This window comes from Plecotus auritus (assembly GCF_963455305.1).
Source record: "Plecotus auritus genome assembly, chromosome: 1".
NCBI classification, from domain to species: Eukaryota; Metazoa; Chordata; class Mammalia; order Chiroptera; family Vespertilionidae; genus Plecotus; species Plecotus auritus.
In genome coordinates this window covers 165,084,327-165,110,222 of record NC_137770.1, presented here as the reverse complement: position 1 = coordinate 165,110,222, position 25,896 = coordinate 165,084,327, and the positions used below count along the sequence as shown (strand labels likewise).

Genomic DNA, 25,896 nt, shown 5'->3' with positions numbered 1-25,896 from the left:
TATAAACAAGAGATTTCAAAGCAAGGACACACTTGCCTCTACCACTGCCTTTCCTCCCTGTATATGCGTGTGTATACACATTCATACACAGTGAACATCCATTACACACACCACACTACACACACCACACACACACATTACATAGACATCACACACACCACATACACTTTACACACACCACAAACAACACACATATAGACACACATTACATACACCACACACACACTTTGCACCCACATTACATACAACACACATACAGACACACATGATACACATATCACACACCACACATGCTTTGCACATACATCACACACATGAACACTCACCATACGCATCACATTTATCACATACCACGTACACATTACACACACAAAACACAGAACATACACCACACACACATCACACATGCACATCACACATACTTTACACACACACACACACACACACACACACACACCCTTAGGGGAGGTGCACTCTTTCTCTTTCACCTCCCAGTGGCATTTGGGCAGTAAGTTGAGGGACTGCATGGGTAATAGTAGTGAGGAATGTTGAGTAAGACAAACACATTTATTTGGAGGTGTATCTTTGAACAGTGTATGAAAATAGGGTTTTCTAAGTATATTAACAGCACATATTACAAAAGGAATGACTAATCCACTGATAGAAAATAAGACTTTCCAAGCATTTCAAAGGCATTTTAACATGTAATAAATAAAAGTCACTCTTGTCTGTAAGCTTTTACCGACTAGTCAGTGAGCTGAATTAGAAAAATAGCCTTAATTACTGGTACTAACCAACCTGGATAGAGCATTTATATGTCCCAGGTCCTTGTCTAAAACGGCTTCATGTGCTATCTTATTTGATTCTGACCTCAATTCCATGTCACTGTCCCTGTCTTGGGAACGAGTCTCTGAGAGTCTGAGCAGCGATATTCATAGCAGGACTAGTGACATAGAGTTGGCACCAGAGGTGTGCCCACTGGATCCTGCTTTCAGAACTGTTCTGTCACCACAAGTCATTAGCCTGGGAGCCATTGGAAGGGGAGAGCTACTTCCACGTGGAGAGGCTAACAGCCAGGGTTTCCGCAGCTCGGTGGGAAAGACACGGAAATGTTAAGATTGTATTCCTCATGCTATCAATACGTTGACTACACTCTAGGAGTTTTCCAATCATGAGAGACAGAAACAATCGTTTGTCCACGTTCCACTGTGACCTAGGTGTTCGCTGAGGAAGGGGCCCTGAACGAATAGCCAGGAAACCTGTGTTCTATTTCCCACGTGACTTTCTCCACACCCTCCACACCTTTCCTTCCTTATCTAGAAAACAAAGGACTGAAACTAGAGCATCTCTAAGGTTTGCTCTGGTTTGACACCCAGTGTTTCTTTGACTTTGCTTCAGTGGAATAATGTAGGGCAATCACCTCAGTTTTCAGTCTTGTTGACAATTTTGTTTATGGGAAGGGGCTATTCATGTAGATGTGTGGTACTTCTTAAGAGCTGATGGTAAATGGACAATATTCCTGTGCAACTCCCACCCCCCACTGTTGCTGCTTGGTCAGGTCAACGATCCTAGTGACCGCCAGTAATTCCCATTCCAGGACAGCAAGCACGTTCCCACCTCTTTCTGGCTGAGAAGGTGACCCATCTGTTAGGTAATGTTGAAATGTAAGAGGTGTTCATATGGCTTGGAACGTTCACCCCCTTGTTTAAATGCCTGACAATATGCTACACACCAGAGGCGAGTATAATGCATGCCAGACACTCCCAGACCCTCCCACCCCAGTCCCTCGGCTCTGCCTCCTCAGTATAGTCTGCGCAGGGACACTGCTGAGGTCTCCTCCCCCAAGCCAGCATTTTAGTCCCTGCACCACACTGCTGGTATCTCTCCAGTTTCACATGCCAGAAATGTTTCAACAAGCGGGCACCCGGCCAGCTCTTCCCATGTTAAATAATTGTATGAACTGTGTTCAAAGAGACTATGTTGTTTTTTTTTTCTTTCTTCTTCTTCTTCTTTTTTTTTTTGAAGGAAAAACACAGGAAAGAGAGGAAGGATGGCCTAAGATAACTTAAAAAAAGTATATACACACAAAATCTCTGGAGTTCTCAATCACACAACTAATATTTCCCTACCCCCCAGGTGAGGGGAGGACTCCAGGTGGGGACGGGACTCCAGGTGGGGACAGGAGGAAAACCTCCTGTTCTGGGAAACCCAGATAGTACTCCTCCCGCCCCCAGGCCCCCAACATCACCCCAAGGATCCCAGTCTTTGGGGACATCAGGCTGGGACCCCACTCTTCAGGGAAGGGGTTGCTTACTTAGATTATCCTCATCCTCTGTGTTAGTGGCCCCGGGGCTCAAGTGCTTGAAGGGAGCGATGAAGGCTGACAACATGCTCACTTTGTCTGGAAAGAAAAGAAGAACGGAAATGCTCTTTTGACATCGAGTTTCGGAAAAACTCAGTGCTTTCATATGCTCTTATTACTGAGGGTTTGGACAAGGGAGGTTAAAAGGTCGTTTTGGTTTCAGCCACTTCATTCTGGTTCAGTCTTTTATTGGGTTTCTGACAGCATTTTATCAAATTCCCCTCTCCATTCAATTTTAAACGTTATGATTTCTATCTTTTTTCTTTTCTTATTTTTGGCATCTCCCCTCCTTTTGTTCCACGTCCCTCAAAACTCGAAGTAATCGTCTCCAGGGCAACAGCCTTGCATGAGCTTAGAGGATGCTGGGTGGGGCAGGGCCTACTAGACTGAGGTCATTTCACAGAGAGAGGCTAAAGCAAGTAAAGAAATTCCACAGTGAAATGAGCATCTGTGCAAAAGAAGCCAACACTATTTCCCACCATTAGTGAACTTGCTTTGTGGGCTTGAAATGCATGAAAATAATGGACTTAAAACTGTAAAATATACTTAGTGTGCATCTGAGAAGTAGAATTACAGGGAGGAAGCGGAAGGGGGAGGAGAGATGGCAGGTGGAGGAGGAAGCAGTGCGGGGCTCCCCGCCCGGAGGAGGGCTTCCTGGGAGTGGGACCGTGTCACGGCAGCAGTGGGAGGAATCCCAGGGGATGCCCTTTGCCTGCAGCCCCAGTGGTGGGTGAGCCGAGCAAGACTGGTCAGGCATCCTGGGCAACGGACGCCCTGAGCACGGCCGTGGGAAGATGGACCCAAGTGGGAAATGCCACTCATGATCAATGAGAGATGTTCTTTCCATGGCCTCAGCAATTTCTCTCTTCTGCGGAGAGATGGAGGAATTGCCGGTTGCATATACAATTGGGAGACACACAGAAATGACTAATAAAGGGAGCCAAAAGGAAAGCTCCTGATTTTAGAGGTTCCACCAACTAGATTTAACCACAGAAGTTAGGAGCACTTGTCCATAAGCAGAACCGACTGCCTTGTACAGGAGTCCTCCTCTGTTCTCAGATTCCTCCCTCTTGCATCCTCTTCCCCCCAAGTCTGTATGATTCATTATTTCCATAGGAATCTTGACCGCATTGTTAAAAATACGATAGCTGGAAACGCCACCACTGCTTAGCCGTGGTGTTACATTGCTGCGAAAGAGTCATTCCCGCTCCCCCTGTGGTTAGGTTACTTTGCCATGCGGGACACTTTCTGTCTCCTCTGGTATATGAGGGCAGGGTGGTGAGCAAGGTCACTATTTGCCTCAGGCTGCCTTTGTCTGCCTCTGTGGTCAGAAAGGGCTGTTGACAGCACTCCCATTTCAGCACACGTCTGAATGGGATGTCCCAGGACGCGGGTGACGGGCAGTTTTATATGCAGCTGGCCTGAGGCGTCCAGACCCAGGCCTGAATCCCGCTCTTTTTCTTTCCATTATGAGCCTGTTTTCTCTTTAGCCAAGCTTCTCAGAGGCCAGGGGAGTTCACATTGAAATTCATTCTGAAGCCTGTTAACAGCTGTTGTTTCCAGTAGGGACGGGTAACAATATAACGTTCACTCAAAGAGAACAATAAATAACTCAGATACAAAACGCCTGCTCCTTCTTCATTCCCTGAACAAGAAGAATAAGCCGGGGAGGACTGGCTCTCCCTGAGCCTGCACGGCCCAAGCTAATTTACTACCAGGGAATGAAATCTCTTGCTTGAGTTATAATTTCATTAAGGCAGCCCAATAATATTACACAAAGAGTGTGAAGCTCAAATGATTTAGTCTGGAGCATCTCAAAATGAAATTACAATTTTCTAATAAAGCAGGCTACCAGCCCAACACCCACAAAAACACACTAGGCCATTTCGGAGCTCACCTGAGCAAAATGTGAGATGTTTAAAGATTGTTTTAGATCCATCAAAGTTCTCGCTTTTTAGGGTTGCCTGATTTCTCAAATAAAAATGCAAGACAACTACTTAAAAATGAGTTTTAGATAAGCAATATACTTTTTTAAAGCATATACATCTCTCATATTGGGACATATTATTAAAAATGTATTGTTTATCTGAAATTCAGATTTAAAGTTAAGGACTTGAACAGACATTTCTCCAACGAAGATATACAAATGACCAATGAGCACATGAAAAGATGCTTAGCATCAATAGTCATTGGGAAAATGCAAATCAAAAGTACCATGAGATGCCACCCCATACCCATTAGGATGGCTATTATCAATAAGATAAAACATAACAAGTGTTGGAAAGGAAGTGAAGTTGAAATCCTTGTGCACTTCTGATGGGAATGTAAAATGGTTCAGCCACTATGTAGCCAGCAATCCCACTTCTGAATACCCCAAAGAATTGAAGGCAGAGATTACAAGAGACATCTGTACCCCAATGTTCATAGCAGCAATATTCACCAAAAGGCGGAAGCAGCCCAAGTGTCCATCAGCGGAAGAATGGATAACAAGATGTGGTGTAAATACACACAATGGAATATTATTCAGCCTTAAAGAGGAGGAGATAGCTGTTTTCTTGATACACATTTGCCAATTTGGCGCTGTGTTCAATTGGTCCAAATATGAGCAGAGCTCCGATATCCAACCAGTTCTAGTCTGTGTTTTGCAGAGCCATCTTATGAATCTATGGTCTCTTACAGGTTTTTGATGAAAAATTGGATGTACTTTTCCTCAATTCTGGACATTTTGGGTTATGTGGAGAGAAGCTGGTTAACAGAATTCCCCATACTTCTGGCGCTCTCCCCACCCTCTCATTGCAGGTTCTGAAAGAAGAAGGTGTTTTCTGGGAAGCCAGCTGGAAGGGGTGGCTGGGCACTCCCTGCTCCTTCGCTATCCGTGTCTGTGGCTACGGGCTCAGGCCCAGAGAATCTGACGTCAGCCAGCTGGAAAGGGACCTGAGAGGGATGTTCTCAATCTGAACTGACCCTGGTATCTAGCACATTGCCTGATGCCGTCCTCCTATCAAGAGTCATTTTCCACAGCCACAGAGATCAGTGGAACAGAATACAGAATTCAGAAATACAACCATACCTGTATGATCAATTGATTTTCAATTCATTATAGCTCAACATCAGGAACATGCCCAATGTCCACCAACAGAAGAATGGATAAATGAACTCTGTTACCTTTATGCAATGAGAGTCTATCAGCAGTCAAAGCGATCAAAGTCTTAAAATACATGATGATATGGATGGGTCTCTAAAACACTATGTTGAGCAAAAAAACCTAGAAATTCCAGAACAGGCAAAACTACTCTTGGTGAAAGAAACCAGACAGCTGGTTGCCTCTCCAGGTGCAGACTGGCTGCGAGGGGGCACATGGGATCTTCCTGGCACGATGAAAGCATCCTATATTTAGATTGAGCTGTGTTCCATGTGTGTATGAGTTTGTCACTGAACTGTAATACATGTAGTCTGTACACTTAAACTTATGTAAATTATACTTCAATTACTTAAGATAACACAACTGGACAAGAAAATAAATGGTGTGAAGCAGGCATCAAAGTATTTAATCTAGAAAGGAAAAGTAGGGATGGAACAAAATGTTATTTAATTTATAAAAAAGAAAATTGAGAATGCTAGATACTAAAGAGAGGTGTCTATCAAGAAAGCATAAACTTTGTGTTTTGCTTATTTTATAGATTTGAAAGCTCAAATACATGTAAAAAGTTTTGACATTGCAACAAGAAAATTCATCACCTCAAAGATAAGATATCCTCAGATTCCTATCAACACAATTATATGTATGAAAATAAGGGAGAGAGTGAGAGTGGGAATGAGACCCAGTTAATGGGGATCAGAAATCCAAACATCAGGCCCAACCACACAGGCCTCAGGGGCCTGGGATGACTCAGTTTACAGACAATGATAACTTGAGAAATTGTGACAAGGTCAAATTTTTGGAGCCTATGTTGTGAAAGCAATGCTTTCACAAATTATTTTGTTTGTAAACAATTGATCAAATAATTATTACCAAGGAAGATGAAAATTTGAACAATTCCTCTGGTGTGTGAATACACCACACGTCAGTTATCCAGAAAATCCATTCATGTGAAATAGCATGTTTATTAGAAATTTTAACAAAAACTGTAATTTAAGAGCATATCTGTGATTACCCATAGGAGTTGAAAAGTTATGTCCACACACAAAATCCTGCACACTGATGTTTACAGCAGCTTCATTCATAATTGCCAGAACTCAGAAGCAGCCAAGATGAGTTTCAGTAGGTGAATGGATATATGAACTAAAACAAAACCCAAACTAAAACACACTAATTGCTAAAATGTCCAAGGATTTGGTCTTATACTCTGCCTCCTGAAAATCACTAAATATTTCTGGAATAGTTTATTTGAAAAAATTAAATACATTGAGCATTTTCATTCTGTCCTTATTTCAACAACTGAAAGTAAGGTTTTGTCCCATGTCTGGCATTTGTAGGCCACGCGCATTCCAACCTAGCGCAGTCCAGCTGTCTCGAACAGTTACGTAACTCGAAAAGAAGGAGACAGTTGGAAGCCACAGAACTCCGTTGGTACCTTTGGGCTACAAACCTCAGCCTCTTTTATAAGTCCCCCTCATCTGTTTTCTTTTTGCCAAATGCACTCTGACAGATGGTCTCTCTCAAGCTGACCCACTTTCTTTTAAAACTGTAGAGTCTAATCAAACCCAGGTAGGTGTGTTACCAAATGCAGCTTCTACCCAAACAGAAATGCAAGTCAGTTTGAATATGAAAATAATTAATGCCCATGCAGGCAGAGGAAAGAACTAATGTTTCTGAGTAAAGGTAAAGAATGTTTCTTACAGATTTTCAGGAACATATGTTTCAAAACACTGTTCTCAAGCTGCCATTCTATGAACAACACAAGGGTTGTTCAGTGGAAAAAAGATTCTGGCTCTGTCCTGAGCTTCATAACATGAGAGGGTTCGATTTTCACAGGAAGGCAAGGATCTCTCCTGGCAGTTTCCAGATAGATAAAAATCATGAATTTGGTCTTGAAAGGGTCCAAGTAAACAGGCAGCCACCCCATAGTATGTTTCTCACTCATTGTTAAAGGCTGAAGTATGTTTTCTTCAAAAATTCATGTTGAAGCTCTGAGCTCCAGGACCTCAGAATGAAAACGGTATTTGAAGATGGGTCTTTAAAGAGGTGGTTAAGTTAAAATGAGGTCCTTAAGGTGGACCCTAATATCTTGGGACTAGTATCCTTATAAGAATCAGAGATCTGAATGCAGACATGCACAGAGAGATGAACATGTGAGGACACAGGGAGAAGAAGGGCTACACGCCAAGGAGAGAGGCCTTAAAAAGAATCAGCCCTGCCCACACCTTGGTCTCAGACTTGCAGCCTCCAGGATGTGAGATAATAAATGTCTGTTGTTTAAGCCACCCAGTCTGTGGTACTTTTCATGGTAGCCAGAGCAGACTAATATATTTAGTCAACAAATATTTTTTGAATGCATATAATTGCACACATAGTTAATAATTCAAAGTCTGAGGCTAAGAAGAACCAATGCAGAGAGTTGGAATCTGGCCATGGGGACCTCAGGTCAGGGAGGCATTTTCAGGAGGAGACTGGTTAGCTGAGACCTAATAGCAAATAATATTGTCTACCACTGATTAAACACAGAGACAGTCTTTGAACTACATGGTCTGGTTCCAGAGCCAAGTATACTTCCACCAATAGGACAAATACAGGTCCACCAAGTTAAGGGAGGGGAGTTCACTCCAGGCAGAAGTGATGACATGTGCAAAGGCTCTGAGTAGTTCCCCAGGACCTAGTTAAGTTTCTGAAACTTGACAACACTGCCTGAGTGGCTCCCCATTACCTTGGACATGAAACCTTGAGACAGTAATATAGGACTTGATTCTAAGTTGGAGACCCCAGGAGACAAGCACATAAAACTCTGGGTTGTGAGAAATGAACTGGAGGGAGGGTGGGGGTCAGAGTGGGGAAGAGATTGAAATAGAGAAAAGAGAGCGAGTAAGAGAATCTCATTCAAGATCAGTCTGAAACCCAGACATGGGTTCTCAGAATCACCCCACACTTGTCCCATGGGATAAACCAATACTTGGACATATGCTACTGATACTGAGGGGACATAATGGCCAGTTAGAACCTCTGGGTGGTCATACTGCAACCTTGGCCAACTAAACAGATTCTTTCCTCCTATTTTCCTGTCCCCTGATGGGTTTAGAATTGGTTGTGACATGGTACATTCCAACCTGTACTGGACTGAATTTCACAGATTGAAAATGGTTAGAAAGTCATGGGCTCTGCCTGAGATTCATTGAGGGAGAGTAAAGGGAGGAAGGAACAGAATGTGGTTAAAAGGAGCAAAATGGAAAAGACACACTAATTGTTCCAGATTTCTACTCCAATATGAAACTTCAGGAAGAACCAGCGAGGTCTGCTCTGTGAGGATCCACATGCTGCCTTGCTGCCTGGAGAGAGGTCTTTTTTATTCTGTAAAGATCCAAAGGAAGTCAGGGAACATAGAACTTGTAAATTTCTCTGTAAAGTTCCCCAATTCTGTAGGAAGTAATTCTCACATGAAGGTTGCTTAAGTTCCTGGCAGCTCAGAGTTCTACTAATAACCACATGAGAAAATATGACTTCTAATTCACAGGAATTAGAAGCATGGCTCTCAATGAGTTGTTTGCAAGATTAGGGGTCTCTTATGGAATCCCTACTTTTGTCACAGTTTAATTTCAAAGGCATGTTGTTCTCCTAGATAGGTTCCCCACAAAGTGACAGCGCTAAGATATTCCCATACCATCGTGGGGCACATTGCAGGGCAGGTTTTTGACCAAGCTCTCGTAGACCACATTGTCTTGACTGTGTATGCCACAGCCCAGCAAAACTTGATTTATTTTTGGAAGGTGAGGGGAAAAAACAAGCTCACACCAGATTGTATTGTGTGCTCTTCCTGACGTGAATGGCGGGCAAACACACAGATGGTCTGTCAAGTGATTGACAGAGCAAGGTGACTCTTTGCAAGTAAGTGTATTTAAATACATATATATCTAAATGTATGTGTTCAGACTTCACTTAGAGAGACTCATAGCCTTCCAAATTATCTGCCAAGGCACTCAGTGGCTTTGCGAAGTCTAAGTGTTTTTCATTTAATGCTCAATTGGGGAGTGGATGCATGTTGAAGTGGATGACATTCTCTGAGTTGGTTTAGCATCCTCCATGAACTTTGAGGTTTGAGGGTTACTTTAGGTTCTATCGCTTTACTGCCAGTACAATAAGTCATGCTGGACAGCTAGTGCTTTCAGATCTATCGGCCATGTAGCCTGGGCATGGTTGTATACTGCCTTCTCTGCTTGGGGCAGCAGAAGGTCCACCTCAGTAACAGATAATGTGGTGAGGTGAGAAGGTCAGAGTTCAGCAGTGACACTATTTGAGGCCACCAGACTCTGATATCAGACAAAAAAAAAAAAAGCCTGCACCTTCTTTAAAAAGATTTTCCTTCTGCTGTGACCAGTGGAGTTGAGGTTCACTGGAGTCACTCCTTCAGCAGACACCTCTAAGGTGGCTCCACATGCAAATGTGTGGCTGGGTGGCAATTTGTTTTTGATAGTAACTGAATTCTAGAATTTTCTGGGCAGTTAAGAAAGTGGCAAAAATTAGAAGCGCATTTCTCAAATTGGGAAAATAGATGTGTTCTTGCTTTATTTAACTCATTTTCCACTCGCCAGCCCTCACACACTGAAATGCGCACACAATCGCCCTCATGTTATTCACTTCCATAGATAAGGCCCCTGTCCTAATTTGGGAGGGGCACTGCATCTGTTGTTAGAATTCCCCACAGTTCTGGGACCTTCTCCTCCTTTTCAGTTGGTAGTTGTTGTTTCTCACTGGGGACAAGGTGGAGGTCAGCTCTGAATGGTCTGAGACTAACAGAACAATGTGATTGTGTCTGTCTCTGACACTGTGAGTAGTTGTTTCTATTGCGAGACCGTTTGTGGGAGTTGAGAGAGTCTTTGGTCAGAGAGAGCAGGTGGCCAAGGGCTCCAGTGATGGATTAAATAACAGGAAATTTGTGCCAAGTTGAAGAGCCTCCATTGTTCACCTGGCTCTGAGGACCAACAAGTCTATGAGAAAGTCTCCAAGACGTGCTCGGGCTGTGATTCTGGTCAGGAGTTCTATTAGAAAACCAGCTCAAAGCTGGAAAATCCCACAAAATAAACATTTAACCGCACACACCTACATAGGTCCTCTGAGGACTATAATTATTGAACCATAGAGATAATGAGAAATGTAATTCTCCACATAATAAGTGCTAATCCTATACTGGTTTTGAATTTCTTGTCCTTAAAGACATGTTTTCCCCCAAAGCCCTTCTTCAATATCGTTGGGTTCTTTATAGGTCCTGCAGCCTCCTTGCTTAGCATCCTTTTGCCTCCCTGCTCCCTTTTCTTTGGAGATGTAATAAATCCAAATACTCTTATTTTGCAATTTTACATCCTATTTCTATTTTATAAAGATTGCTCTAATTCGTTTCCTCTGGCCGTGGCCAGTTCTTTTGGACACGTCCTAACTTTCCTGTGCTAGAAGCTTCAACCCTAAATCATTACTCCTGTATGAGTGTCTGATCACTCACTCACTCACTCACTCACTCCAACTCACCAGTTTCTTAGAGCACTGTCATGTATTTGTGATGGTCAATTTTATGTGTGAGCTTGATGGGGCTAAGGGATGCCCAGGTATTTGATTTAACATTATTTCTGGGTGTGTCTGTGTGAACATTTCTGGAAGAGAGCAGCACTTAAATTGGTAGACTGAGTAAAGCAGATGGCCCTTGCCAATGTGGGTGGGCCTCATCTAATTGTTGAAAGCCCAGGTAGAACATAAGATGGAGGAAAGGAAGATTCTCACTCAGCCTGGCTGTTGGACTGGGATGTCCACCTTCTGTTGCCCTCCTGGTTCTCAGGTCTTCAGACCCAGACTAGAGTCTTGGAATCCACACCATTCTCTTCCCTTGGTTCTCAGACATTCCAGTTATTGCACCTGGGTCTCTACTACGCTTTCCTGGGTCTCAGCTTGCAGATGGTAGATTGTGGATCTTCTCAATTTCCATAATCAAGTGAGTCAATTCCTTATAACCTCTCTCTCTTATTCTATGGGTTATGTTTCTCTGAACCAATATTCCTGAGATTGGATTTTTTTATACACAAGCTATCACAGCATAGAAGAACCCAACTGTCAACCATAGCTGTTGCCTCCTCTTCATAACTCATCTTCTCCCGACTCCTCACACCATAGTAGTTCAGTATTGTCCAAGCCCTGGAACTTGTAGGAACTGGGTGTGCACTCTAGAGAGCGCTATTCACTGTCCTGGATGGTGGCCAGGGTGGGTGGTATGTTTAAGTTTTCTCTAACTTGTACAATGTCTTTTTCTATTGTACAGGTGAGTGTCCTCTTCTGAGTGAGGAGTTTGGGCATAGTGAGGGCGAGGCTATTGTGAGCAGCATCTCCATAGCTTTGCTGCCTTGCCCTTCTTTATCCAGATACTCTGTGCCAGACTGCCCAGTGTGCCCTGGCCAGCCCCAGTCTGCCCCTGTAAGTCTGGTGTAATTATTAGTAGCCCTTGCTCTCTCATAAGAGTGCCCCAGTTTGAATGATGAAGCATAAGGGCATCCTACTTACTAACAAAGCTCTCATTTGGAGGTGTGTAGCCGAAGGCAACTGCACTCCTGAATCTCTAACTCCCTTGCGATTTAAAAGCCAAATTTCTCATTTCCTACAAGACATTGTACTGGATTGTTTTAGAGGCATTTCTGAGTCCATTTGCTCAAAACGGAATGGGTATCTCCTGTCAAGAACTAACCTGCCCAGTGTTTCTCTGACCCATTTAATACCATCCACCCAGGGGGCCGAATTGAAACCCTTGAGTCACTCTGACTCACCTGCTCCCCTCTTGCCACAAGTGAAGTGGGTCTCCAGAGTGTTCCTCCTGCCATTTCCTACTTCCTAACCCTGCTCTTGCCACATCTGCTCTCATATGGGTTTCTGCAATGATCTCTTATCTATTATATATCTTCATCACCATCATCACCATCATCACCCTCATCATCATCATCATCATCATCATATCATCATCATATGATCATCACAGGGCTGTGTGAGAATTAAATGTGATGGGGAAGTGACACAGCATGTGCCTGAGATGTGATACATACTCGGGACAGTGAGCAGTGATGGGTGATCACGATGACTAATCTCCCACATCTCATAGGATACAATCATTCTCTTCAACTTGTGAGGTTTGCAGTGATGTTTATTTCCTGTAGCATTTCTGAGGGCTATTGGATCTAGTGCTGCTTTTACTTTATTTTCTAACATTGCTTTTATTATTTAAGGTATTGAATTGAGCTCATTCGACAACTAAAAGTAATATATAGAGCCTTCAGCAGGTTACCCTGTCCCCCGCTGACTTTGTCTAGGCCCATTGTCAGCACTAATGTGTTCTTCAATGGTGTATAAAATTTGCTAATTTCTCATCTCTTATGTGAATTAGATACTCTATAACAAAAATAGAATACTCGTCACATAAGTCATTGTTTAGAGAGCAGGTCAAAGTGTTAGCATCTTAACTTGGCTTCACAAGTGTTGGCAAACACAAGGTCCTCCAGAATGTTGAGAAGACCCCCCTCACTCCTGGCCCCTGATCCATGTCAACCTCTGTGCCAGGCTGGTGTGTATCCGTCATGTCAAGTACGCTCCCTGGTCAGTTTTGGCTACTGGGACCCAGAGTGGAAACAGCCTGTCATTTATTCATTCCATCATTTGTTTATTCCACAAAGATGTATGAGCACTTATTGTGCCCCAGGATGCAGCACAGTCAGCCTAGAACTCCCTGTTCTTGCCTTCTTTTCTGCACAGCCTGTATCATCATTTTCAATGTAATGTGTCAGACTTGCCTAACTGTCCACCTCTCCTGACAGACTTTACACGTGTAGGGTGTTCTGTCTACTTTCACTGTTGCTGCCGTGTCCCCAGTGTCTGCAACGCTGCCTGGCACATGGTAGGTGCTCAGAAATATTTTCGGAATGACTGAATGAATGCCGTTGGAGACATTTGACCTTGAATCAAGCAAATTGGTTTCTGGGTCTCTTCCATCTCCTGTGTTAAACACTCTACCGCTTTGTGCTGACCGTGTCTCCCAGTAGGATGAGCTGTCTCCCTCCCCTGCAGAGTGGACTAGAGTCCCCTCCATGGGTCTCTCAGCCTCATGTGCCAGGTTCACCTTCCTTGCTTTCCCTAAAACCTCCAGAACCCAGTTCTGGAATGTAGATAAAACAAACACAAAACCTATTAACTTGCCATTTTTTTCCTTGGAACATTTGAAACAGAATATGGAACGATCGATTAATACGAGTAAATGAAGTTTTCATGGTGGACTTTCAGGCGCTGGGATAGGTGGGGGAGAGGTTTCCCACCTCCCTGTGATTTTCAAGCCTTGCCTGCACATGGCCTGGGAGCTGGTCTGTGTCCTAGTTTATACAAAAAGCCACGTTTACACCAGTGGAAGAAACACGTTCGCCTCTGCATCAGCAGCAGAGCCTGCATGAGTCTTGCTCCCAGAGAAGCAGGCTGCTTGCTATCTATGGGGACTCAATGGGGATCAAGTTACTGCAGAAACCAGTGACAGCCTACTAGCTAACGCCAGGAATGCCCGCCAAGCACAATTTCCCTGGAAAATCTTCCCTCAGACCCCAGTGCAGATTTAGCAATCAGCACGGGCCCGGGAATGTCCTCCGAGTAAATAAATGAAACATGAGACACAGGAAAGATGATTAAAATGAATTCAGAAGGTACCCAGTCATTGGTTTCAGGTGATTCTGTTTTGCTGGAGGTGGCCGCCAGTCAGCAAACACAACAAAAAGTCCTGACCTCCTGAACGCAGTGTCCGTGTCTTCTAAGGTTTCAGGAGGACAGTGGTTCCCGCTTAGCAGTGGAAGGGGGCTACCTGGGAGAGCTCCGTATGTGCTCAGACAGCTCCTTCACAATTAGAATCAGAAGAGAGAGGACACTGGCCCCCCCTTTACTAAGACGCCACCACCTGAGGGTGCAGAAGACCTGCCATTTGCAGATGGGACTGTGTCACAGGACGGTAGGCATCAGTGAATGGGATTTGGACAGAAAGTGGGTCAGCCGTGTCCTTTTCCTTCACTCCTGGTGTTCACCGCGATGCAGCACGTCCCTTCTCTCTGATGAACTCTGGTCAAGGAGCGGTCACCTCACCCTGCTGTTTGGGTCCTGCCTCACGGAAGGGGGTTGCCACTGCTCTGCTGTGTGGATGGATAAGCCGTGCCCCAGGATTGACTGTCAATCAGCTTTCACGTGTTCAAAGGTTTTGTGACATTGTTTGGAGGTGCACCGGCCTGAACACTGTCTCTGAGAAAATTGGGGAAATGACTCACCAGATAAGATCCACCCCGTCATGTAATCAGGACTGAACGGGGCGATAAAATAAAAAAAAAAGAGAGAGAGAGAAACAGGTGGGAGTCTGCCCTTGGGGAGCACCATACAAAGAGGGGTTGCACCCTCAGAGGCAGCTGCGTTTGTGCCCGGGAACTGATGGCGTGCGGGTACAGTGGCCATGGTCATGGTGCACGGAAAGGCCAGCACCACAGCGCCCTCCGTCTCTGGTTCTGGTTGGCTCTGAAGGACGGGGAAGAGTAAGAGCAGTGAACCTAGCTGGGTTGGAAAGAGGGAAAAACGAGTGGAAAAGAGTGTGTGTGGCATGTTTCCAGCAGAGATGACCGCTGCCAGAGATGCGGGACGTGGGCGCAGATCAGCCTGGCAGGGACTCGGGCTGGTGAGACAGGGATGACGGCGAGACTGGGATGGAGATACGGGAGGCCCCTAGGCAGACCCCATAGACTTCTCCATCGGAGGGGATGACAGCGAGGCTGGCCCCAGTTCACAGCATCAGTGGGCGTTTGAGCAGACCCGCCTCAGAGGCTGGTCAGGCGCCTTCAGAATGAAAGGTGGTTTACAGGGCGAAACACACCGCCTTGTAAAATATTAGTCTCTTATTACTTCTCGTGAACAGCAGAGTGAGTAGAAAGCAGTGTGGTGGATGGATTTTTCTGTACAACCGGCAACGCGTGTGCTGTTCTCTATTAGATTCCCTGAAAATCAATCTGCAACCTAGTTCAGCCTGGTAAAATTAGATCTAAAACTATTTAATTTTGTTTCAAGAGTGTTTTCCCCATCTGATGCCTAGCCTGAGGACACACAGTGATAAAACACCCTGAGTTATTACCGGCCTGCGCCCCGCACCTCTGTCTGGGAGAGACGCACACAGTGCTGTGCGTTTCCTCCGTGGCCTGGTGCCCGGGATAAAAAGGAAGCCTTCCTCATCACTGAGAGGCCCATTTTTTATGCTCCTTTGCATTCCACATGGATTGGTAATAAGATGTGGCAAATGGATGGTTTTAATTTGCCGGAGGATGCGTTTTGTTTTTGGAGTCAGACCCTCTAAAATGAACGCTCTAGAGACTAACTAGTTGGGGGATGGGTGGTTGGGGTAGTGGAGGAGGGGGAGTGTGGGAGGGAGGGCCCAGTATGGTCTGGCCTGGGGACTTAAAAACAGTAGTGCCGGCCAGCATGGCTCAGTGGTTGAGCGTCAACCTATGAACCAGGAGGTCGCGAGTTCGATTCCTGGTCAGGGCACTTGCCCGGGTTGCAGGCTCGATCTCCAGTAGGAGCTGTGTGTCAGGCAGCCAATCAATGATTCTCTCTCATCATTGATGTTTCTCTCTCTCCCTCTCCCTTTATCTCTGACATCAATAAAAATATATATTTAAAAAAAACACAGGAGTAAGGGTAATTTCAGATCATCACTTCTGCAATGGGAAGCTTCTACATTTGGGGCTCTGATAAGAATGGAATGATTGGCGAGCTCCAGGAACGCCTGGGAGGCACCAGACTTAACAACAAGCACCTTTATCTCCTGATGGTAATGTTACAATTAACCTTGCACTCTGCTAGGATCCCAGGCCCTGCTGGAGCTCCCGTGTCTCACAGACGGAGTGTCCACCAGCCATGACCATGGCCAGGCCAGCAGCATCCTCCTGCTTCATAGGCAGGGAGAGGCCCTGGGAGGAAGGTGACTGCCTTGTGGTTGGAGGGGGGCAGCAAGGAAAGGGTCCTTGGTCCTCCAGTTTTCAGTTTTCCAACAAGATAATCATTCAGAAAGAGTGTGAGCTGTAATGAGAAAGGGTACCAAGCCCCATGGGTGCCAGGAGAGTTTGGGGCCTCACTCTAACTGGTGGGACTATGGGAGGCCAAACCTCACCACCCACACGGCCTTGGTTTACTCACAGTCCTGTTAAGCACAGTGCTCAGGGCCTGTTGTGTCATGACCAATTTCCAAGTCTTGCTGCCGGGTGCAGAGTGGCTCTCTCCACCTTTGAGAAGGTAGTTATGTGCAGAGAAGGGATACCATGACTCGGGTTGCAGTGAACAAGCGGGGCACCACCAGTTCAAGGATGGCTGATGGTGGGTGTGTGCTGCCCCGGGGCCTCCACTAATTGCCCAGCCCCATTCCACTCAGAATCCTCAACACAAGGGCCAGCACAGCCCATGCCAACCAGCTGGAGTGGGCATTTATTAAGACCACACTAAATGTTACACTGCTTGGGGAAACGAACTATGCATTATTTAGCTTTATGTCCCAGTTTACACCTGAGTAGAAACTTGATCACAATGAGCTGGACTGGACTGGGTTGGCAAGGATGCGACCCTCTCTGTTCTCTGCATGTCTCACCCTCTCTTAGACTAAGCGAGCAGAGGCTAAGTTGGGGTTTCTTGTCTGTTTTTGGAAAATTGCCATAAGACCTGGCATAGCAGTTCTGCCAAACAGAGACAGGCATAATTGCCAAAAATTTCCATGCCCAAATGCACGTATGGAATGCTAGGTTTCATGAAATTAAGCAGGTTTCTTTCCTGAAGGGCGTCCGAGGGCTTGTAATGTGTGACATGCTCATATAACTTGAGATTCTCCAGGATTCAGTGAGCAAGCAGCCTTTCTTATGGCCTTGGCGCATGCTTTTCACAGAGTGCTGCCAGATGGGTATTGGCAGGCCTCGCCCCGTGTCCTGGGCACCGCCCTGGGGGAATGTCCCAAGTCTGGCAGTGGAGACACTCCTGTGCATCTGAGTTTAGCATGAGGGGCAGTGGATGGAGCCTAAATTACTTTGTATTTAGTACTAAAGGGAAATTACATGTGCAGATGGTATGGTCAGGGGGTCTCAAGTCTTAAATTGTGAGTGGTTCATTCATCAACAGCCACTCCATGTGTATTTGTGGAGAGCCTACTATGTGCCAGGCGCTACTCTGTATGCTTGGCAGGGGGCTGGGGGGACAGCAGAAAACAGAACAAAGGATTTTTTTTCTCTCCAGAATGGACCTCTAGTCCGTTTAAGGTCGGGACATGCTTCCCCTAGCAGCCATGCAATGCAGATTTGGGCACAAGGGTTAGTACCCACACAAACCTGAAAATGATTCTACTATTGTTGTGTGTTTTGCATTAACCATTAGGTAGAAACTGTATTCACCATATATAGACATCTGCTGAAACGGGCTAACACAGAGGAAAGAGCTCACATCCAAGAGTCACATGTGGGCTCCCCCATTTTAGGGGGCTATGCTGTCTTTTCATTCAGCACCCATTTCCTTTCAGCCAGCAGAACCCCCATGTCCTTGGGGACACATTTCTGACTCCTGGTTTACTGGTTGGGTGAGGCCGACCCCCTCTCAGCTCCAAGGGGGCCCTGATTGGCCTGATCAGCCAACCTCGTCCTCCCGGCCAGAACGCACCACCGGATTTGTTGAGCCCAGTGCAAAATGAAAAGGTGGGGTTCCTTGTTCAAAAATAATTAAGAGTTTCAAGAGGGCAACAGCAGAGCATTAAGCCAAGAGAAGGCCTTTCTAAGTGGGGTGCTGTGTGACAAGGGGCCCATGCCCATGAGGCCACGCTCCTCACCTAGGGCTATTTTACATGTGGGCACCTGGCTCCATTAAGGCCGATGAGTGTGGGACCCCAGATTTATTTCTCTGATGGGCAAAAGCAGCCCCTTTCTCACTGAATTTGGAAGTGAGGTTGTGAGTCTGGAGCTGATGACCTGTACCTGTAGGAGAGCCTGGGACCTTCAGGCACTGTGCCTGGCTCACATGGGAGGAAGGGGCTTAGGCCAGAGAAAGGCTGTGTGTGTGTGTGTGTGTGTGTGTGTGTGTGTGTTGGGGGCGGGGGGGGGGGCTCTGCCTTCAGCCTGCACACACTCGCCAGTCGCACGAGCCACCACTTGTGTCCTGACACCAGCAACAGGATATCCCCTCACAGAACCCCTCGTTACTAAAACACTCACACTTTTTCTATGGGCTTCATTTCCCTCATTTGTAAAATGGGAATTAACTGTCTCTTTGAGTCACTTACTAGTAATGTCCTAAGGACAAGTAGATGTGAAAGGATGAATTTGCTAACAGGTCAGTTGGTGAGAAATGACTGTGTCCTGACTACTGTCCCACCTGAGAAAGTCTGTTTGGTTCATCGCCTGACCTGTGCTGGATAAAGGCTGGAACCTCAAATGAAGATGTAGGAATCGTTGCTTAGTCTGGCTACTATCCTCGAAATTGCAATGTGTTTTTTAAAAGAACTTTTATTCCTGCAGCCAGTAGGGGCCGTGATCTTTCATTCCCACCTTTATTTGTGGATTATTCATGCCGGAATGAATAGACCTATGCGGCCACTTGGGCCAAGCTGGAATGAGAAGTTGGTTTGAGAAGCTCAGAGGAACACAAGAACGCAAGGGCTTTGCAGCAGCCGCGTACAGTGGAGGCGTTCACAGGGCTGTGACTGAGCCGCTCCACAAGCCACGGGCGCATTTCCTCTTGCTTGTTTTCCTCTCTACATGCTTTTCATTTTCATGCAGTATTATGTGCCTCCCCTGTCTCCTTAGTACTGTACACACACCTTTGACCGGGTGGATGTCATATTGTCTACGTCACAGGGATGGCCCTGTCCCCGCCCCCACCTCGGTTCCTGATGCACTGATAGATGGCGCACACGGATGCCTTGGGTGTGTTTGTAGAGCAGCTGTCCCAGTGATGTTATTCAAAGACGGTGACCCCGGGCGCTGTGTTATAACCCCAACACTCAGGTGTCGGGGTGCTGGGCACCCCTGGGGCTCACAGAAATCTGGACGCTTCACTCATTCTCTTTTCCAAGCTTGGAAGCTGGAGGCCTACCAGGATGAGAACTGCCTTCCAGCCAATGGGCTAATGCTCCATCAGTGTCTTCTTGATGACAAGGCCTAAAGTGCCCTATGTTTTATTTAATTAAAACAGAAGTGTTTTGGTCCAAAGAGAAGAGGAACAGGAGGAAGATCCTTTCTTTGAAAGGAACAAAGTGTTGCCAGAAGCTGCCTTGGAGCGTGGCTATGCAGAAAGCTGCCACACGGGGAGGATTGTACTGAAACCTGAAAGATTCACACTGAGAGAGCACAGCTGAAGAGCCTTCCCCGGGGCCTGTCAAGGTTCTGAGGATGCATTTCTGAGTGTGTCTGTGGGCCCTGCCTCGCTGCGATGCGCATCAGCAGTGATAATGGGGGCCACGTGTCTGGGTCCCAGGGCAGGGAGCTGGCAGTCTGCTCTGGAGTGTCAAGACGGCGAGTAACTCTGCAAAGACCAAGCTGCTGGTTTGCTGGGTGTCACTGCCTTGCTGGCCTTTCCCAGTGTCCCCGGCGCATGGTGTGCCAGGGTGGGAGCAGCCACGGAGAGCGCCACGTGGTGGGTGGTGGCGACCCACGTGTGTTTCAGAGAGCTGACTCCTCTCCTGCCACCTGTTCTTATGGTGAAAGCACCTCACTGTACTACTTCCCCGTGGCCACTGTGCTCAGTGGGCACACCCTCTTGGCCTCATTGTGAGTTACTAACCCTGTGCAGAGCCCAGCACCTGGCTCCGGTCACTGAGAGAGCCTCACATCATTTCGGGGAAGTCTGTGCTCCCAAGGGATGCTGAGCAGACCCCCAAAGGCAATGTGGTGACAGCTGTGAGATGTGAGATGGAACAAAATATAGTTAGGACCATGGGCTTCCTTCATCACCTAGGAAGAAGTGGATTAATCCCCCAGAGCACATATTTCTTCATATTTCTTAGTGGTTCTTTTTGTTTAAATCGTTTAAGAACACGTGACTTGTTTAAGCAGCAGAGCCCTACCTCCCTTTTAGCCCAAATTAAATTAAATCTCAGGCAGAAGCATCATACACTGCATTTCTGGTGTTGGAGCCCAGCAGGGGACACTGAGCTCCACCCACCTCTCCTGCATCTCTTGAAGAATGTTTTCCCCTAACCCCTGCTGTGGCTTAGAGCCCTTGGGGTGACATAGCATAGTCAGTAGCTGATGAGAGAGAGAGAGAGAGAGAGCGCACATTTCATGGTGCTCCATGTCTGTGACAGGCACAGTGCTCATCAGCGCCAATATTTATTGCATATTGACTATGTCTCATAAAAAAGGAGTAAAGCATTGATTTCATGTATACCTCAACCAATAATCCTGACAACCTTGTGAGTTAGCTGCTATTATTATTATTATTTTTATCCTTACCCAAGGACATGCCTTTTTACTGGTTTTAGAGAGAGGAAGAGAGAGAGAGAGAAACATCGATCCGTTGTCTCCTGCACATGCCCTGACCTGGGATCAAACCCATAACCTAGGTATGTGCCCTGACTGGGAATCAAACCCACCACCTTTTGGTGTATGGGACAGTGCTCCAACCAACTGAGCCACACTGGCCAGGGTGGCCACTATTATAATCTTCCTTTTCATTAATAAGAAAGCCGAGGGGTGGAGGGATTAGCAATTTGCTGACTCCCGCCTCCACAGAGATCTCCACTAATGAGACTCCATGAGCCGAAGTATTTCGGGCAAATGTGCCATCACACCCACATGTTCACAATGCATATTACAACCTCTGAGAAGCCATGTGCCACAATAACAGTTTATTAAACACTCTGCCTATAGACTTTGATTACAAACAGTTCCTTTCAAAATTGCCTGCTTGGGAGGGTTTATCTTCATGAGCAGACTGAGTGTCTCATCCAGACCTTGGTGCCTCCGTATTTCACAACCTGGTTGCTCTCACCGAAGGCTGATTGGCCAACGTGGTAATGGGAGTGCTCACTGAACAAATGAACTTTAAAATTCTATACATGCAAATCTAAATTACATTTGAGCTTTAACTTTATGTGTTTGGGACTTGACTTTTGTTTTAAGAGAGCTCTCCATTATTCTTTAAAGCTACTATATCTATACATTCAAAAACGTTCAAAAGCAGAAAATATTCTTTCACAAAATCCCCAGTAGCCTTCTGTCTGAGAGAACAGATCAGGCAGTGTTGTAGGTAAGCAGCTCTGGAGCAGCTGGAGCAGTGGAAAGATTCGAAGAGAAATGGGCCTTGAAACCTGGCAAATCAACAGTGGCTGAGGGCACTGGGCTCTGTACTCTGGGCAGGTCCCTGGGTCTCCACTGAAATATACTAGTAGGTGTGGCTGTCGGCTTCACTGCTCTGGGCTGGTAAGCCCAATTCCCTCATTAAACCTCAGTTTTCTCCCCTTTCTATAAAAAGAGCAGCTGCCTCATAAATTGTCATGAGCATCTAATAAGACAATCCATGCCTAGTGTGTGGTGGTGTCCTCGGGAGACATGGTCTCCTGTTCCTCCAGATATGTCCTTGTCCCCCCACCTGAGCCTCACTCCTTAGAGACGGGCCTGCTCCTTGTCGGGGGCGAAAGGAGACACTGGACCCTGGGGCTGTGGACTTGAGGTGATCCTCATGACACGGCTGCTTCTCAGCAGGTGAAGCTGTGCTAAATAGTCTGGAAGCACCGCCACCCCCCCCAGGAGCCACAGGCAAGAGAGGGGGTCAGAGTGAACGCAGGACTGATGATGTGGCTCTGAGCAGGATTCAGGGCGACGTGCAAGGGTACCGAGGGTAAACCTTGTGTTTGGGAAGAGCAGCTGTGTATGGTACACTGATCCTAATATCTCCGGTGCAGTGCCCAGCTAGTTTTGGGTTGAACAACATTGATTAAAATAGTGATTTTTAAGCTCAAAAAGCATTCAAATTTCTGTAAATATACAAAATCTTCCAAATACATATAAATTTATTAAGTTTCTGAAGACACCCTGAAACACACAACAGGATGCTGGCGTTGTCAAATGATGCCTGGTTTCAGTCATTTTATTTTTTATTGTAATTCAGTCTGTGGGGAAAAACTCACACTTCCACTTTTGTGACTTTTCTCTGTGGCATGTACGTTATGCTGTGAGCCCGTTGGGATGTCCCACGTTCCTTTCCTACGTGTAGCTGCACAGCCTAGGGGAGGAAGAGGTTCTCCTTGAACACGATCTCAGGCAAATGATGGAACTCAAAAAAAGGGTCTGAAGGCAAATTTGATTTTAAGGAAAGTAAGACAGAAGCAGGGTCTATAGAAACACCGAATGTCAGGTGACACGCCATTTGGCTGTGGAGCATCCTTTTCAGGGTCTAGGAATCAACTCTCCATTTAATGTATAATTTTAATTTAGAATTTAGCATGTGGAGAGATTAATAATATACTTAAAATATCAAGTGGGAATCAGTCTCAGAGAGGTTTACCTTGCCTCTCACCAAGTGGGCTGCATTCTAGGAAAACCAAGAGCCACTCTTTGGAGGGCACAGCCTCACCAGACACCATGTCCAGAGGTCAGGGTGCAGCCACCTTGGTGAATTAAGGTTGACATGGAGATGTTATTGGCATCTTTATTAACCCCTCATTATGCCTCTAAGCAGTTATTGTTACGTAAGCGAGTGAATTATATTGTTCAAGGTTATTGCTCAGATAATCTACAGAAAATGGCAGTTTCCTCTTTTATCGCAGGGATCTAAATGTTAACCAAGTGCTTGTTAGCTTTTCACATTTCATTGGAGGCATTCATTAGCTCTGACATGACGGGGATTGTGTTTTAAGACTCTTTAAAGATGAATCAAAGGGATTTAGCACTTGGGTTTTGGACTAGAAATCAGTGTCTCCCTGGACATCATCCAAGCGTAAAATGTAGCACAAATTGCCTTTAAAAATTAATAATTCACAAAATCTATGGGTTAAGCCCACCCTGGCTTGGGAAGATAAGTAAAATAAATATTGTAAAGTCAATTTTTAATAACATGTGGCATGTTTAAGCACAAGAGAAAACACTGAGCAATTAGGCAGGAGCATTCAGTGTATGGTTACATGAGAAAAATAATATTTAAAAGCCCTGTTCCTGCCTTGTGCACAGGAAATATCACTTAAAGTTCTAATCTGGTACCTTGCACAGCTCATGCCGTTTCTTTGTTTAATGAGCTCCTGCCATGTGTGTGCAGTTACTTTTATAAGTATTTTACATCGACAACTCCGTGTAAGACTGACAGAAAGTGGCAGAGACAGATGTCTGATGAGGGACGGTCAGGCTAGTGCAGACATGGACAATAATATAATTAGATCCGTCACTAGGCTGGTAGCCAGAGGATGGGTATTTATCTAATTATGGAGACAGCGCATTTACATCGAGGGGATTTCATTATAAGAGGTTTCTAAGAATGGGAGTTAAGGTTGATCTCCTGACTCTATCTACCAAATAGAAGCTGGCCTCGGGGCTGTGCTTTTTCACGATGAAGAATAAAATCCCTGATGGATGGTGGCGGGTCCTCATCTTCCAGAAAGAGGTATCAACATAAAAGGCAAGGAAATGAACTAGCCTGGCTGAGAAATGGAGGGAGAGAGACACTGTGTTCCTGCTGCGAGGGGCAGCTCGCTCCGGGAGCTGCCCTTCTTGCAGGATGGGATTCTGGAAAAAGAAAGATGTGGGCGGGATGATGGAATTCTGAAGGGCCATGTCAATTAATAGCTGCGAGGGCCAAACACAAATGAGAACACAGTGAATGCTCCAGGAATCAGCATTCATGTTTCCTCGGTAACTTATGCTTCCCAGGAGTTTGCACTGTGCATCTATTCTGAGGGAGTCTGTGTAGAGATGGGGATGAAAATGAGTCATCAGTTCCAAATCACTGTCTTCCACTTTGATCTCATAGCACCGTGGTGGCCTCTACTGTGCTCCATCCATGGTGCTTCTGAGAGCCAGGCCTCTAGAAGGTGCTCCAAGCTCACACCCTCCACTGCTGAGCAAACCACTAATAGGAGTCTCAATGGTGGCTTTGTCACCTGCACGAGTGGGATACTGGGTGGTGGAGGAAGGGAGTTTAGACACTTCCTTGGATCTGCCCTGATTTAATCTAGACAAAAGGAATCTCCCACACTGGAGATGAGTCAAAGCTTTTGTTATGGACTGAAAATTTGTGTCCTCCGCCCCGCCCCCCAAATTCATATGTTGCAATCTAATCCCCAATGTGATGCTGTTAGGAGGTGGGGCCTCTGAGAGGTGATGAGGTCACAAGGGTGGAGCCCTCATGATGGGATGGGTGTCTTTATAAAAGAGGCCCAGGTATCTCCCTCGCCCCTCCACCATGTGAGGACCCAGCGAGAAGGCACCATCTATAAACCTAGTTCAATTCCCGGGTCCTCTCTGAGGAATTCTATGAGCCTTGCAGAAACTTCTTCATCCTCCTCTCTCCAGAAACATTCATGGTCTCAAGCCTCCAGCTGGCCTCATGCGATGCTTTGCATGGCAGGCATCTTTTGTGTGTGTTCATTGAACTGAAGGAGACACTGAGCTTCTCGAGAGGAGGGAGGGACTCATCTTCACATCTTCCCAGCACCTAGTGGGGGCTTTAAGTACACAGTAGGTCCTCAAAGGCTTTGTTGATTGATCTCAACTGAGAAACAGGAGCATATTAAAATTTTTGTGTGGCTTTGGGAGTAAGAGGAGTCCAGGGCCATGTTAGCTTCCTCACCACCTCCTAATCGAGTGGACCCTCCATTTGCCTGTCTGGGGGCAAGAAGAAATGCTGTGATCCCACATGGGAGTGTGTGCCCGAGCCATGGTGCTCACTCGCACGAGAGGCAGTAAACTCCCTTGTTTACTGACGTGTGATAAAGCTTCATGTCCTCCTGGCGTATTTACAAATGATTTTCTTATGCCTCGGGGCCAAGGTTGGCCCAATTTTCCTGGATCCCATCCTAGGCAAGTTTCAGACCTGGAAATAAGGCCAGCTTCTCAACATGTTCATTTAGTGCACGTGTAAACACAGTGCCTTTACCAGGAGGTTGAAAAATGAGAGAGAGAGAGAGAGAGAGAGAGAGAGAGAGAGAGAGAGAGAGAGAGAGAGAGAGAGAGAAAGGGAGGAAGAGAGAATAAAAGGCACAGATGGGGTTTGGACAGTTTCTCATTGCTGGTTCCATATGATAGAACTCAACACATCTGGTCTGCTACGAAAAGCATCTTTGCACTAATTTGTTTGTCAGTATCCATTGAGAAGACGATCTGTCATCCTGTCGCAT

At 45.9% G+C, this 25,896-nt stretch overlaps 1 protein-coding gene across 2 annotated transcripts in view; it reads right to left on the bottom strand.

Annotated features, from left to right (window-relative positions):
* The window catches only part of ADARB2 (adenosine deaminase RNA specific B2 (inactive)), a 438,045-nt gene that overhangs the window by 137,619 nt on the left and 274,530 nt on the right, over positions 1-25,896 (bottom strand). Inside the window, exon 2 of one of the 2 annotated variants that reach the window (XM_080665220.1) lies at positions 2,315-2,401. The exons of the other annotated variant lie outside the window; for it this stretch is intronic. Coding sequence (XP_080521346.1) covers positions 2,315-2,401 — 87 coding nt within the window. The remainder of the gene's footprint in view (positions 1-2,314; positions 2,402-25,896) is intronic. 2 annotated transcript variants of the gene reach the window in all.